Source organism: Dipodomys merriami, unplaced genomic scaffold, assembly GCF_024711535.1.
Source record: "Dipodomys merriami isolate MVZ:Mamm:240054 unplaced genomic scaffold, mDipMer1.0.p SCAF_1, whole genome shotgun sequence".
NCBI lineage: Eukaryota > Metazoa > Chordata > Mammalia > Rodentia > Heteromyidae > Dipodomys > Dipodomys merriami.
Window position 1 is genome coordinate 2,477,217 of NW_027202270.1, and position 14,640 is coordinate 2,491,856.

The window sequence follows — 14,640 nt, forward strand, 5'->3', positions numbered from 1 at the left end:
GTTCCTGGCTTCATTGCTGAACTTGATACACCAAGAAATAATGTTTTTTTAGGCCATAAAACAAAACAAAAATTTAAGTAAAAACAGACTGTCTACTAGAGAGGAACAAGAAAATACAGAGCTCAAACAAAACAGATGGCAAACAAAACAAAAGGGAGCGGAGGATGGCCCTGGAAGTACTAGACAAGGGAAAGAAGAAAATACGATGTCAGGCTTACTTCACTCCATATAATTTGTTCCAAGCCTTTTCATTTCCTAACAAATGGGGCAATGTCATTCTTTCTGATGGAGGCCTAGAATTCCATTGTGTATATATACCACATTTTCTTGATCCATTCTACTGAGGGGCATCTGGGTTGGTTCCATATCTTAGCTATAGTAAATAATGCTGCAATAAACAGTTGTGCTGGTAGCTTTAGCGTGGTCTTGTTTGTAAACACTTGGGTAAATGCCCAAAAGTGGGATTGCTGGGTCATAGGGGAGCTCTATGTGGAGTCTTTTGAGGAACCTCCATACTGCTTTCCAAAGTGGTTGAACAAGTTTATACTCCCATCAACAATGAAGTAAGGTTCCCTTCTGTCCACATCCCCTCCAGCATCTGTTGTTATTAGAGTTGTTGATTTTAGCCATTCTAACTGGGGTGAGGTGGTATCTTAATGTTGTTTTGATTTGCATTTCTTTTTTTTTTGTCGGCCGTGGGGCTTGAACTCTGGGCCTGGGCGCTGTCCCTCAGCTCTTCAGCTCAAGGCGAGCACTCTACCACTTGAACTACAGCGCCACTTCCGGTTTTCTGGTGGTTTTATTGGAGATAGGAGTCTCACGGTCTCTCCTGTCCGGGCTGGCTTTGAACCGCGATCCTCAGATCTCAGCCTCCTGAGTAGCTAGGATTACAGGCGTGAGCCACCAGCACCCGGCTTGATTTGCATTTCTTTTATGGCTAGGGAAGTCATGGTTTCCCTTATTTGCAATAACTAGTATTTGTCTGAGTCAATCAGAAAAGGTCAGATAAGGTGATGTTAGGGAAATGAACCCTAAGATATGTATTCAAATGATTTTTTTCTTTCATGCAATTGTTTCTAACACATTTATAAGATTATTTCTTTGTTGCTTTGTATGCCCCTCTCCCACAGTATAATCCCTGCTTTCACTGTATTTGATGTCGGTATAATTTGTGGAGGGGAAGGGGAAAAACAAGTCGTTTAAATAGGGATACAGGTGGACCCATTGCAACAATGAGAAGTACAAGTCATTATGTCGAAAACGAACTTTACAACTTTGGTGGGAGGGGGTGGGGAGCATTGGGTGGGGGGGCGGGGGGGGGAAGGATGGGAAGGGGAAACAAAGGAGGAGGCTACAATGCTTGATAAGAAATGTAAACTCCACGCAGATAAAGCCAGAAAAGCTAAAGATTCCCCAGAGCACTGACAGCGGCCTCTGCTTCCCAGTCCTCACCCCGACACCCCCCCTCCCCCCCCTCCCAGGGGAGGGACTCAGGGCACTTCCTCCCACCACAGCCAGGCACAGACTGGGCAGGAAGCGGCCAGCCAAGCTCACCAGGCTCTGCCCTGCCCCCCTCCTTTGGTATGTGTGTCTGCACGCATATATGCACACCCCCCCACGTACATGCCAGCACTCAGGGCCTTGAGCGCTGCTTCCTTTATTCACAAAGCCAGCACTTTACTACTTGAGTCACACTTCCACTTCAGCTTTTTGCTGGTTAGCGGGAGATCAGAGTCTCAGGGGGTTTCCTGTCTGGACTGGCTTCCAGCTGAGATGCTCAGATCTCAGCCTCCTGTAGCATCGCCCGCCAGCAAGTGCGGCACAATGTGCTCCCTGAATCTCAGAGAACGTGACTGGGGAACACCCAAGCGGGTGGGGGGGGGCATCAGAGCGGCACGAGACCAAAGAGCACTGTGGTGTTGGCCGGACAGCGTGAAATGCCAGAGCAACAATCACACGGGTCAGGACAGCAGCTTCCACAGGAAACGGAACCACAGGCAATGTGGGTAAGGGTGTGGAACATCGGGAGCCTGTGCACTGATGGGGGAAAGCAAACTCCTCCAAAAATTAGCTCAAATGACCTAGCAATTCTGCTTCTGCACAGACCCCAAGGGAAGGGGCCGCAGACTTGAAGGGCACCGCGGGCCATGGTCACAAAGCATTATGCATGGGGCCAAGCGAACCAATACATTGGCATGCCCACTGCGTGGAATACGGCTTGCATATTGAATATTTCTGACTCCTGCTGCAACCTGGGTGAATCTGAGGACAGCACGCTGGAGGACGCCCAGGCAGGTGCGGGACGGCTTACAAGCATGGCCACCAGAGCAGGGAGATGCGGGGGAAGGGGGCTGGCAGGGTGTTTAACAGGAACAGCGTCAGGTCTTCAAGCTCTGGAGGGAAATGGTGATGATTTCACAACATCAGGGTTGTATTTAATAGCATTTTGCTCTTAAAGTATACATAAGGGCTGGGAGAGAGCAAGGGATGAGATGACATTGTCCAAAAAGCGATGCACTCACTACCTGACTTATGTAACTGTCACCCCTCTGTGCATCATCTTTATAAGAACAATTAAAAATTTAAAAAATTAGAATTGAAAAACAGAAACGATACATAAGGGCCAGGTGCAGATGGGGGAACCTGCAATCCTAGCTATTCAGGAGGCTGAGATCCAAAGATCATGGTTTGAAGCCAGCCTGGGCTGAAGAGTTCTCGAGACTCTTAGCTCCATGAAACTACCAAAAAAGCCAGAAGTGGAGCTGTGGCTCGAGTAGAAGAGCACTAGTTTTGAACACAAAAGCTCAAGGACAGCTCTCAAGCTCTGAGTTCAAGTCCTAGGACTGACTATAAAAAACAGTATATAGAAGGGGGCATGGCTCATATGGTAGAAAGGAAGGGAGGGAGGGAGGGAGGGAGGGAAGGTGGGGAAAGGGGAGAGAGAGAGACAGAGAGACAGAGAGAGTATGTGTCCCAAAACATAGCAGCTTGGTAGACGGCTTCCAGAATGTTCCAAGAACTAATCTTTGCACATCCATCTTGTGTTCTGGAGGCCTCCCGTTCCACCACAGCCTGGCTCTGTGTGTAGCCTCTCTTACTTCCTTCTAGAAATGGCACTGGACCACACAGCCATCCCCTGGTGTCTACAGAGACTGGCCAAGGATTCTGGCAAAATTCAGATACATCACTACATAAAATGGTTCTTTTCACAAAACCCACCCACACATCTCCCAAATACTTTAAATCTCCTCTAGGTGACCTTCCTACTAATGTAAATACTAATACACTGCATTACTTAGGGAATACTGACCTATAAAAGTATGCACTTGCTCAGTACAGATGCAGTTTTTTGTTGTTTGTTTTGTCGGTTGTGGGGCCTGAACTCTGGGCCTGGGCGCTGTCCCTCAGCTCTTCAGCTGTAGACTAGTGCTCTACCACTTGAGCCTCAGCCCCACTTCCGGCTTTCTCTGCTTATGTGGTGCTGAGGAATTGAACCCAGGGCCTCATGCATGCAAGGCAAGCGCTCTACCACTGAGCCACCTTCCCAGCCCTACAGATGCAGTTTTAAAACAGGTGTGTGTGTGTGTGTGTGTGTGTGTATGTGTGTGTGTACATAGAATCCTTCAGCCTAGGCTCACTAAATACTAGGATTTCTAGCATGTGCCACTCTGCCCAGACTAAAACTATTTGCGGCCGCGTGGCTGGCGGAGGCAGAGGAGGCGGTGAGGCTGGAGGCCTGAGGTCTCTGCGGGAGCTGTGGCGCGGAGGCTGGCTGGCTGCTGCAGGCGCCTGCTCAGAGGCGCGCGGGGCTTCTTGCTGTCCTGCCGCCACCCCATGGCCCCTTGCTGTGCAACCCAAGTTCCAGGAGAGTGAACAGTCTGGTGGCTTCCCAGCGCCCCCTGCTCTGCCATCCGCCGGAGGTGATGCCAGCCCCCCTCCCCCCTCTCCCCTCCCCCCCCCAGGCACTCTGCTGCCACACAGCTTGACTATGGCAGCTGCTCCGCTGGGCCCAGCATGGCAGGTCTTGCTGGCAAAGGATTATTTGGTCAGGGAATGCACACACACAGAACGTGGCTCAGTGCCCCCTCCACCCCCTCTCCCCCAGCTTCACCCCAGCCCTGAAAGTGAGGCACCCCCAGGCCTCCCAGCCTCTCTGCCTCCTAGTGTGACAAAGTCACAGTGGCTGACCCGGGGCCAGGGCAGGGGGGAGGGGAGGAGGTTGTACAGACACGTGGGAGGGAGGAAGGCCTTGCTGGGGTGTGGCGGCGGCTGCACCCTGGCCGCCTGAATCTCTCCTCGCCTCTCCTCAGCGGGTCTCAACAAAGCCATCGGGAGGGTTAAAGTGACACCCCAAAGCTGCAGAGGACCTTGAAGCAACCCCCGGTTCACTGTGTTCAGTGAGGAAGGCTCTCTTCAGGGCTGGAGCTGCGTGCTGCGGTGTCCACACGACCTTCCTTGTGGCCAAGGTCATCTTGTCCTGGAGTGGGGAAGGCTGTGACAACCATCCCGCCAGGAGGGGTGTGTGTGTGTGTGTGTGTGTGTGTGTGTGTGAGACAGCACACAATGGGCACCCGACCCACAGCCCTGTGGGATGGAGAGCTGAGAACACTTGCCTCCAGCATCCCCGGCCCCTGGCTGCCCTCCCCCCCCCCCCCCCCCGCCGTGTATCACCTCCTCTTCCAGGGGTTGCTCTGGGTCCTGCCCAGCAGGGCTCCCCCACCCCTAAGTACACCCTCACTCGCATGCCGAGCCTGGCTGCTCACAGTAAGCGTCCCACTCAGACCTGATGGACTTGTGGGATGAGGGGCACTGTCCCTCGGTCCGTCTGTGTCATGGACAGAAAGCTGCGTTTGGCAGCCTGGCACTCAGATCCACCTGGGTGAAAGGGCACCCCGGGAAGGATGGTGTGAGGGGCACTGGACCCTCACAACGCCTCTCCCCGCTGACTCTCCACTGGAATGAACACACACTGTGTGCATGCGGCACCGACGTCAGGTTGCCAAACGCCAGTGTTCACTGATCAGAAGCTATGAAATTGGTTCATTCTGGGGAAGAAGAATCAGAGATGTTTCCAACACGCTATTTGCCTCAGCTGAGGATTCCAACTAAAATGCTTCCCCATGTCTCGGCACGCCATGGCCCCAGGGCGGGAGGAAATGCTTCTCCCTGCCCGGCCCGAGCTGGCAGATACGCATGCTGGCTGCCAAGCGCCAGCAAAGAAGAGAAACATGGAGACTTTCTCCCTGCAGCTGAGCACAGCAGTCGTAAATGAGCACTCGAGTCCTTCGGATCAGGACTCCAGGATTACAATCACGCCGACTGAAAACAGCATCCTGACGTATACAGCATTTCCAACCCTCCTCGGAGTTATGTAATGCCATCTATTTCACTAAATAATTCAGTCACTCACAAAATGAAAACGTCTGAGCCCTCAGCAAGGCAGGCAAGGAAGCTGTGTTTCCTCGTGCCCAAGGAGGGGGACCACTGTAGCACCCCAGTGACCCTGGCAACACCGTCACCAGCAACCCTGGCTTATCTGGAAACTTCTTTCATTCCCCACTAATGAAAAAATTTATATTGGTTCTATATGACATTGTGTGTGTGTGTGTGTGTGTGTGTGTGTGTGTGTGTGTGTGTGTGTGTGTGTGTGTGTGTGTGTGTATTGGTACTGGGACTTGAACTTAACACCTAAGTGCTATCCCTTAGCTTTTTCACTCAAACTCTACCATTTGAGCCATAGCTTTACTTCTGACTTTTTGCTGGTTAATTGGAGCTAAGAGTCTCATGGATATCCCTTCCTGGGATAGCTTTGAACTTGGATCCTCAGAGCTAGCCTCTTGAGTAGCTAGGGTTACAAGCATGAGCCACTGGTGCTTGGCTTTCCGTGACATACATTTATTTATTTATTTATTTACTTACTTATTTATTTTGTCAGTTGTGGGCTTGAACTCTAGGCCTGGGTGCTGTCCCTCAACTCTTCTTCAGGTCAAGGTGAGTGCTCTACCACTTGAGCCACAGCACCACTTCCGGTTGTCTAGTGGTTTATTGGAGATAAGAGTCTCATGGACTTTGCTGCCTGGGCTGGCTTTGAACCTCGATCCTCAGATCTCAGCCTTCTGAGTTGCTAGGATTACAGGTGTGAGCCGATATCACCTGGCCATGTGACACTTTAATTGCCTGGCTATTTATGAGAGTTTTGTAAACAGAATACAGGGAACTCAGTAGTGAATAGTGAGGTTTTAATAACTGCCAATGGAAAGCCAGCAGGTAAATAAGTGAATAAGTAAAATTGTTTGATTGTAAGATGACCAGATTACCTTCTTCAACCTGTGACTAGCATACTGTACTTAGAAGACAAACCCTTAGCAGGGTGTGGTAGCCAAGTGTGCAGAGATCTGGGAGTCATGGTTCCAAGCTAGTTGAGTGAATTTCATGAAACCCCCATCTCAACCAATCGATGGAACATGCCTGTCATCCTATTTATGAGAGAAATCCAATGGCTGGGTGTGATTGCACACATCTGTCCTGCCAGCTATATGGGAAAACACAAATAGGAGGAGGGTAGTCTAGGCCGACACAGGCAGGCATTAAAGAAAAAAAGAGCAAGACTTACAAATAACCACTAGTGCTGGGTGCTGGTGGCTTATGACTTTTATCCTAGTTACTCAGTAGACTGAGATCTGAAGCCAGCCCAGCAGGAGTGTCTGTAAGCCTCTTCTCATTAACCAGTTAAAAAAAAAAACCCTGGATGTGGAGCTGTGACTCAAGTGGTAGAGTACTAGCCTTGTGCAATAAAGCTCAAGGACAGGGCCCAGTCCCTTTGTTCAAACCCAATACTGGGGTTTGTGTGTGCACACATGCACACACAAATAATGAATGTAAAAGGGACCGGCAGAATGGTTCAAGGAGCAGTGCATCTGCCTAGCAAGTGAGAGGCTCTGAGACCCTAATCCTGCTATAAAGACAAAACCCTTGGGCAGTGCCATTCTGGGTAGCAAACGTCACAAATCACCCCGGAGACGCGGCCAGGGCTCCGGCTGGGAAGAAGAGAGCGCGCTCCGGGACGCTCTTCCCAGCTGTGCTCGGAGGCCATTCATTCATTCATTCACTCATTCCTTCGCCGACGAGCTCATCAGGTTGTGTTTGCTCTTCCCAGACATCACAGGAGCCTGACCCCCGAGACTGTTCAGAGGCAGCACTTGGGGCTTCCAGCGGCCGGGAATCCTTTGTGTGCGGGAGCGCGGCGGGGCAGCGCGCCCAGGCGGCTACGGTACGCTTAGGAAGGTGATTTTCATTTATTTGCTTGCCCTCGGCGCTGGGAAACACGCATCGCTTAGGAAGGCCCTCCCGCGGCGGGCAGGCCGACACCTGCGGGGGGCTGTGCGCGGCGGGCCGGGCCCGGTGGGGAGGGCTGGGGCGCTCGGGGGACGCGGCCGCGGGCCCGCGGGCCATCACGAGGGGCAAGGGAAGCGAAAGGGGCGACGCCCGGCGGGCTCCGGCCGCCGCCCCCGGTCCCCGCGCGCTCCGCCGCCGCCGCCGCCGCGGGTCACCTACCCGCGGAAACGCCCTCGGCCCCGCCGCCCCGTCCTCCGCGCCCGGCCGGGCGGCCGGGGACCCCGCACCTGGCCGCCCCTCCCCGCGCGCGCCTCGGCTCCCGCCGCCGCCCGGCCCGGCCTCGGCCCGCGCCCACTCACCCAGGAGCAGCCAGAGGCTGCGGTGCAGGAGCCCGCGCAGGCCCCCGGCCATGGTGCCGCTGCCGAGTCCGGCGTCCGCCCGCGCCCGGAGCAGGAGGGGAGGGCGGAGGAGGGGAGCGCAGGGCGGGGGCGGCGTGCCGCACTGCGGCGAGCGGGCGCGCGCGGTGCGTGCGGGCGGGCGAGCGCGCACCTGCCCCGCCTCTGCGGAGACCCCGCCCCCCCTCCCGCAGCCCTGCCCGCTTCTGCGGCTCCTCCTCCCGCAGCCCCCAGCCTCTGCGGCCCCCCCTCCCGCAGCCCTGCCCCGCCTCTGCGGCCCCCCCCTCCCGCAGCCCTGCCCCGCCTCTGCGGCCCCCCCTCCCGCAGCCCCCAGCCCCTGCCCCGCCTCTGCGGCCCCCCTCCCGCAGCCCCCAGCCCCTGCGGCCCCCCCCTCCCGCAGTCCCTGCCCCGCCTCTGTGCCCCCCCCTCCCGCAGCCCCTGCCCCGCCTCTGCGGCTCCCCTCCCGCAGCCCCTGCCCCACCTCTGCGGCTCCCCTCCCGCACCCCCCAGCCTCTGCGGCTCCCTCCTCCCGCACCCCCCAGCCTCTGCGGCCCCCCCTCCCGCAGCCCTGCCCCGCCTCTACGGCCCCCCCCTCCCGCAGCCCCCAGCCCCTGCCCCGCCTCTGCGGCCCCCCTCCCGCAGCCCCCAGCCCCTGCGGCCCCCCCTCCCGCAGTCCCTGCCCCGCCTCTGTGCCCCCCCTCCCGCAGCCCCTGCCCCGCCTCTGCGGCTCCCCTCCCGCAGCCCCTGCCCCACCTCTGCGGCTCCCCTCCCGCACCCCCCAGCCTCTGCGGCTCCCTCCTCCCGCACCCCCCAGCCTCTGCGGCACCCCCTCCCGCAGCCCCTGCCCCGCCTCTGCGGCTCCCCCTCCCGCACCCCCCAGCCTCTGCGGCACCCCCTCCCGCAGCCCCTGCCCCGCCTCTGCGGCTCCCCCTCCCGCACCCCCCAGCCTCTGCGGCTCCCCTCCCGCAACCCCCAGCCTCTGCGGCTCCCCCTCCCGCAGCCCCTGCCGCACCTGTCCTCCACCCCCCCCACCAGCCCCTACCCCGCCTCTGCCGCCCCCCCCCCCCCCCCCCCCGCTCTGCGGCTCAGCTCATTTTCAGTAGCCAGACAAAGGCACCTCAGTCTGCCCAGCCAGGTCCCCTGCTCTGCCCCGTGGGGGGCGCCAGGCTGGGGGGGTCTGGTGACGGTGGGGTCCCCTGCTCTGCCCCGCGGGCACCAGGCGGGGGGGTCCCCTGCTCTGCCCCGCGGGGGGCGCCAGGCCGGGGGGGGGTCCCCTGCTCTGCCCCGCGGGGGGCGCCAGGCCGGGGGGGGGGGTCCCCTGCTCTGCCCCGCGGGCACCAGGTGGGGGGGGTCCCCTGCTCTGCCCCGCGGGGGGCGCCAGGCGGGGGGGGGTCCCCTGCTCTGCCCCGCGGGGGGCGCCAGGCCGGGGGGGGTCCCCTGCTCTGCCCCGCGGGGGGCGCCAGGCTGGGCGGCCGGCCTGCTGGGAACTGCGGGCACCGCACGCCCCGCAGCGGCCGCCCCCTGCTGGCGTCGGGCGGGAGCGGCGCACGCCGGGAAGTCCCTGCAGAAGGGCAGCGCCGGCCGCATCATCCCCGCCTTCGGTGGTCAATCTGCTGGGTGTTTTGTCTCCCTGATGTTCACATCGGCCACCAACACGGAACCTGGCTGCTCTTGAGAAGCTACGGGTGAGGGCAGACCGCAGGCGCCAGCCGTAGGCCGCCCGGGCGTTCCCGGCCTCGCGGAGGCCGACAGCACGCACCGCTGCCTCCCGGGGCAGCTGGACACACCACCTAGGTCAACAAGGCCTGGCCGGACTGCTGAAGTCACCGCGGACAGACCCAGCGCTCCCACTCCCCGCCGCGTCTCCTGTGAGCAGCTACTCCGTGGAGACTGGGAAAGCCGCAGCCTGCACACGGCCGCCTTCTTCCTCGGGCCGCGGCGTTTTTCTTCCCGACTTTTGTGTTAGGGGGTTGTTGATGGTCTTGAGTTGAAGGTTTCCCGGCCTCCTCCTCCAGGCTCTTTCTTACTCACATAATAGGTCACTTGAAGTAGGCGTGTGGAGCTTTTGGTGCTCCATTCTATCTCATCGGTTTGATCTTACAAAACTAGGCCTCACATAGCAGGCAACTGCTTTACCACTAAGCCACTGAGCCACCTTTTTACAAAAGTCTATTCTGGGTTCTGTTGTTCCCTGGGAATCATTTGATCTTGTTCTTGAGTTCCAGGTGTGTCAGCCGGCATCACAGTAGCCTGTATGCTTTTTCCCAGTTATTCTGTGTGGTAGTAGGTTTCTTCACCATGTCTGATGAGAAGTGATTCCAGGCTGGATGTGAGCACTAGACATTACCTGAGTCAAGGAAAAGAACCTCCAAGAGCTCACATCCAGCCTGGAATCCCATCCCATCAGGAAAAAGGCATATGTACAAACACAGGTCAGGGTGATAGGCGCTCCCAGAAAACAACACAAACCAGGAAGTAGGAGCATCTTCCAGGAAGGAGGCACCAGCTGTTCCAGCAGGCAGCTTTCTAGTCACCGGCTAGTGCCCAAGGGGAGACCAGCCAGAGTCCTTACTCTTGATTCTGGAGACAACATGTTTATAAGTAGAAATGAGTTAGGTCTGTGAGTGTTTTTAGTAATAGAGTGTTAACACTAACAAAACAGCAGTGTCTTGGGGACACTCAGCTTCATCAAGCACCAGCTTTTCAGATCCCCGGGAATCTGCTGTTAAATCCAACACTGAGTGAGGCTGGCGAGCAGCTGAGGAGACAGCCAGTGGCGTGCGCCTCACTAGGCTCCGAATGAAAACTAAAATCCTAAGCAGTGAAAAGTAAATGTGACAGGAAATTATTTGTTCCAGACCACTTGGAGCATTTTAGAAATGGATAAAAGAGGAAAACCCCACTGACCCTTAGGTCACAGGCTCAGAGTGCCCTACCCTCAGCCAGCTATGAGCTTAGTGGGAAGCAAGAACAGACTAAGAAAAACTGGGTGACAGAGAGACTGTCACCTAAAACAGAGGCTGTATCCCAACACTCCAGAAATGGAAACAGAATCCTACCCTAACACCAGAAACACACACAGGAGACAAGTCAGTGCTACAGAGCCACTGCAGAAAAGTAGGTTCCCAATGTTTTTTTATTTTATTTATTTCATTTTTTATTTTTATTTTTTTTTGGGTCTGATCGTGGGGCCTGAACTCTGGGCCTGGGCGCTGTCCCTCAGCTCTTCAGCTCAAGGCTAGCGCTCTACCATTGAGTCACAGAGCCACTTCCGGCTTTTTTCTTTTTCTGCTTATGTGGTGCTGAGGAATCGAACCCAGGGCCTCAGGCATGCAAGGCAAGCACTCTACCACTGAGCCGCATTCCCAGCCGGTTCCCAATGTTTTTTACAATCAAAATTGTATCCACTTAAAACTCTTCACGCTAATGGAAATTATTAGCACATTAATAGAGTCTCATGGACTTTTCTGCCCGGGCTGGCTTTGAACCTGATCTCAGATCTCAGCTTGCCGAGAAGCTAGGATTATAGGGGTGAGCCACCAGTGCCCGGCTTAACACTAATTTTTCATAAAGCATTTGTAACACTTTTACCATTACAAATAGAATGTGAGCTTTTATTTATTTTGTGCTGGTCCTGGGGCTAGAACTCAGGGCCTGGGACTGTCCCTGAGCTCTTTTGCTCAAGGCTAGTGCTCTACCACTTGAGCAAGGTTCCACTTCCAGCTTTTGGTGTTTATTCTTTATTAATTGGAGATAAAAGCCTCACAGACTTTTCCTCCCAGATTGAACCACCTGAGAAGACAGGTGTGAGCCACTGGTGCCAGGCTTAAAACATGACTTATTAATATGTAAAAGGGCGGGGGAGTGGGGGAGAGAGAGAACAGGGTCTATCTATGGTTAACAGTATCAATTTCACTGTTTTAAATAGTTACTACAGCAATGTAAGTTCACATTAGCAAAAACAGAGTAAACTCTAGTAGGCTTGCAGCTTTCTACAAGTCTAAAATTAAGCCGCCTAGATACGCAGGTGGCTGAGATATGAGTACGGCAGTTTGAAGCCAGTCCAGATGCCGTAGGCCAGGCCAACCCCATTTCTTGGCTCCCGGGACCTTCTGTCTTCAAAGCTACCAACTGCCGGCTGGATTCTTGGAATGGCATTTCTGACTCTTCTGCCTCTGCTTCCACCACTTTTAAGAACTCATGTACTTAGACTGGCCTGCTTAGATAATCTCCTCACCCCAAGTTCAACTAAATAGGAAGTTTCTTGAATCTGCAGCCTTAACTGACACAGAGTCTCAGGTTATGGGATGACAGACAAGACATCTGAGAGGGTCCAATCTGCACACATATAAGAATTTTGTTGTTGTTGGTTCTGAGGCTTGAACTCAGGGCTTAGGTAATGTCCTTGAGTTTTTGTGCTCCTGGGTAGCACTCTACTACTTAAACCACAGCTCTACTACAGGCTTTTTGGTGGTTAATTGGAGATAAGAGTCTCACAGAGGTAAGTCATGTGGAGATAAGAGTCTCCTGCTGAGGCTGGCTTCAAACCAGAATCCTCACATCTTAGCCTCCAGAGTAGTTACAATAATAGGCATAAACCTTTGGTGCCAGGGTTATCTATACATTTTAATTTATGTAACTAAGTGCCTTTTGGTATTCTAATATTATGGTATTAAAAAATAGTAGCAACAACCACAAATTGTCTGAAATTTTGCTCCTGAAGTGACTTGGAAACCTGGACATCTGACCAGTGTTTAAAATTTGACACAATGTTATCTATCTTTCCCTTTCAAGGCTAGTGCTCTACCACTTTGAGTCACAGCTCTACTTCCAGTTTTCTGGTGGTTAACTGGAGATAAAGAGTCTCACAGGCTTTCCTGCCCCAACTAGCTTCAAACCATCATCCTCAGCCTCCTGAGTAGCTAGGATTGTAGGCGTTAGCCACTGAACTCAGCCATATAAAAAAATCTGACAATTTTTGGATTTAACCAATCTGATGTTTAGAAAAAACCCTAATTCTTATTTAGTATGGTCCTTTTGAATATATATGTATGTATACATATATTTATATATCTGTAAAACTTAAATTCAGTAGTTTGCTATATGGTATGATTACTTTTATGTAGTCCACATAAATACTGTAGGTTAATTTCACTTAGAAAAATCCCATTGTGGGCTGGGAAGGTGGCTCAGTGGTAGAGCACTTGCCTTGCATGCCTGAGGCCCTGGGTTCGATTCCTCAGCACCACATAAGCAAAAAAGAAAAAACCCAGAAGTGGCACTGTGACTCAAGTGGTAGAGCGCTAGCCTTGAGCTGAAGAGCTAAGGGACAGTGCCCAGGCCCAGAGTTCAGGCCCCACGACTGGACCCCCCCCCCCAAAAAAAAAAAAGAAAAAAAGAAAAATCCCATTGTGCTGTGTAACATGGAACGAACTTCAGACTGCTGTCTTTATTAAATATAAATGGGTAAGTATTAAGCAAATGACATCAACTAAATACTGGATACACAAATATTTTAAACATTTGAAAAAGTATACTTCACTGTTAATCTTACTATTAGTAAAAACACAATTTAAACAGTTACTATAAAAAAGTGAGAATTACAGAAGTGTAAATTCTACACTGCTTTCAGGAAAGGTACACAACAATTAGCCTTTGAAAACTGTTCCAACTTACACTATAACCAACCAGATAGAACTTATCACAAAACCAGTGCATGAACTAGTGACCATTTAACTTGCAGTACTTTACCAGAGTACACAGATTCTCTCCTGGGAAAATACATGTCAATGTTGTATAGGTCATAAAGTGCATTACCTGTATCATAGCAGTAACTGACTTTTCTTTGAAACTTAAAATGCTCATATTCCAAACATTGTCTGTTTATCTGTTGGTTTACCACTCAGTGTAAGAGCCTTAAACAAATAAAGTAACATGTAAGCTTTGGATTTCAGTTTTTTATGTGAGGAAACGGAAATGAAACTGTGAAACAGTAACATACATTCTCTTGGTCAGTATTTTTGAAGTTGACTTAACAAAGGTTTTTTTAAATGACCATTTTTTTTTCTGATCCAAAATATACAGTGTGAAGTCTCTAAGTAACAAATATGAAATAAAGTGATAAACAATGAAAACTGTATTGTAATTTTACATAGAGACAATCTTAATATTACAAAGGCACCTGTTGCTACACTTTAAGGGAGACTATAAAAGTAGCACATTAAACAGGTCTAGTTATCCAGGTTATATAATCATATCAATCTTGCTATTACCACACTTGTTCCTACATCCACTAGAACGTTCTCTGCTGAAGAGCACTCAGTGGCTTTCCAAAGATGTTCTATAGGATCAAGAACAGAAGGGAAAAAATTCAACAATAAAATATGAATTAAGCAAAATCTAATATTCCAAAAGGTATATAATTAGTTATCATATTTACTAAATCATTTTATAACTCATTCATAAATACATGAATATCATATGTATTAATTTACAATTGAACTCTTTCATTAGTCATCACTTAGCTGTACTATGTTATACATATGGAGAAGTGTTCAGATTTTAACAGAAAAGACAAATTACACTGGAACTTTAATTCATGCTACAGAGTACCTCTGTGACCAAACCCCAAGGAAACCTTGGTACTGAGGCTTTGCTGAGCTCCCTGGTGGAGGACACTGCACAGAAGGGTCCCAGCTCATCACTGTCACTAAGGGGAGGGTGCTCCTGGAAGTCGCTGCTTTCCTACAGACGGCACCTCACATACCTTTTCCCCTTGCTGATTTCTCTATTTCACTGTTGAAATAAGCCATACCCACGAGTACCATTTATACTATGTCATGTGAATCTTTCTAGTAAACAAACAAACAAACAAACAAACGCAAGATGGTGGTCCTGAGAGTCTCCCAAG

The 14,640-nt window shown here is 52.4% G+C and overlaps 2 protein-coding genes across 3 annotated transcripts in view; both read right to left on the bottom strand.

Annotated features, from left to right (window-relative positions):
* Positions 1 to 7,837, bottom strand: part of Ramp1 (receptor activity modifying protein 1) — a 32,201-nt gene extending 24,364 nt beyond the window's left edge. Inside the window, exon 1 of the mRNA XM_070008696.1 lies at positions 7,695 to 7,837. Within this exon, the coding sequence (XP_069864797.1) occupies positions 7,695 to 7,746 (52 nt within the window). The 5' untranslated portion in view covers positions 7,747 to 7,837. The remainder of the gene's footprint in view (positions 1 to 7,694) is intronic.
* A 5,376-nt stretch (positions 7,838 to 13,213) lies between these two features.
* The window catches only part of Rbm44 (RNA binding motif protein 44), a 36,670-nt gene continuing 35,243 nt past the window's right edge, over positions 13,214 to 14,640 (bottom strand). For both annotated transcript variants that reach the window (XM_070008796.1, XM_070008884.1), the window contains exon 16: positions 13,214 to 14,070. The gene's annotated coding sequence lies outside the window, so the exon portion shown is untranslated. The remainder of the gene's footprint in view (positions 14,071 to 14,640) is intronic.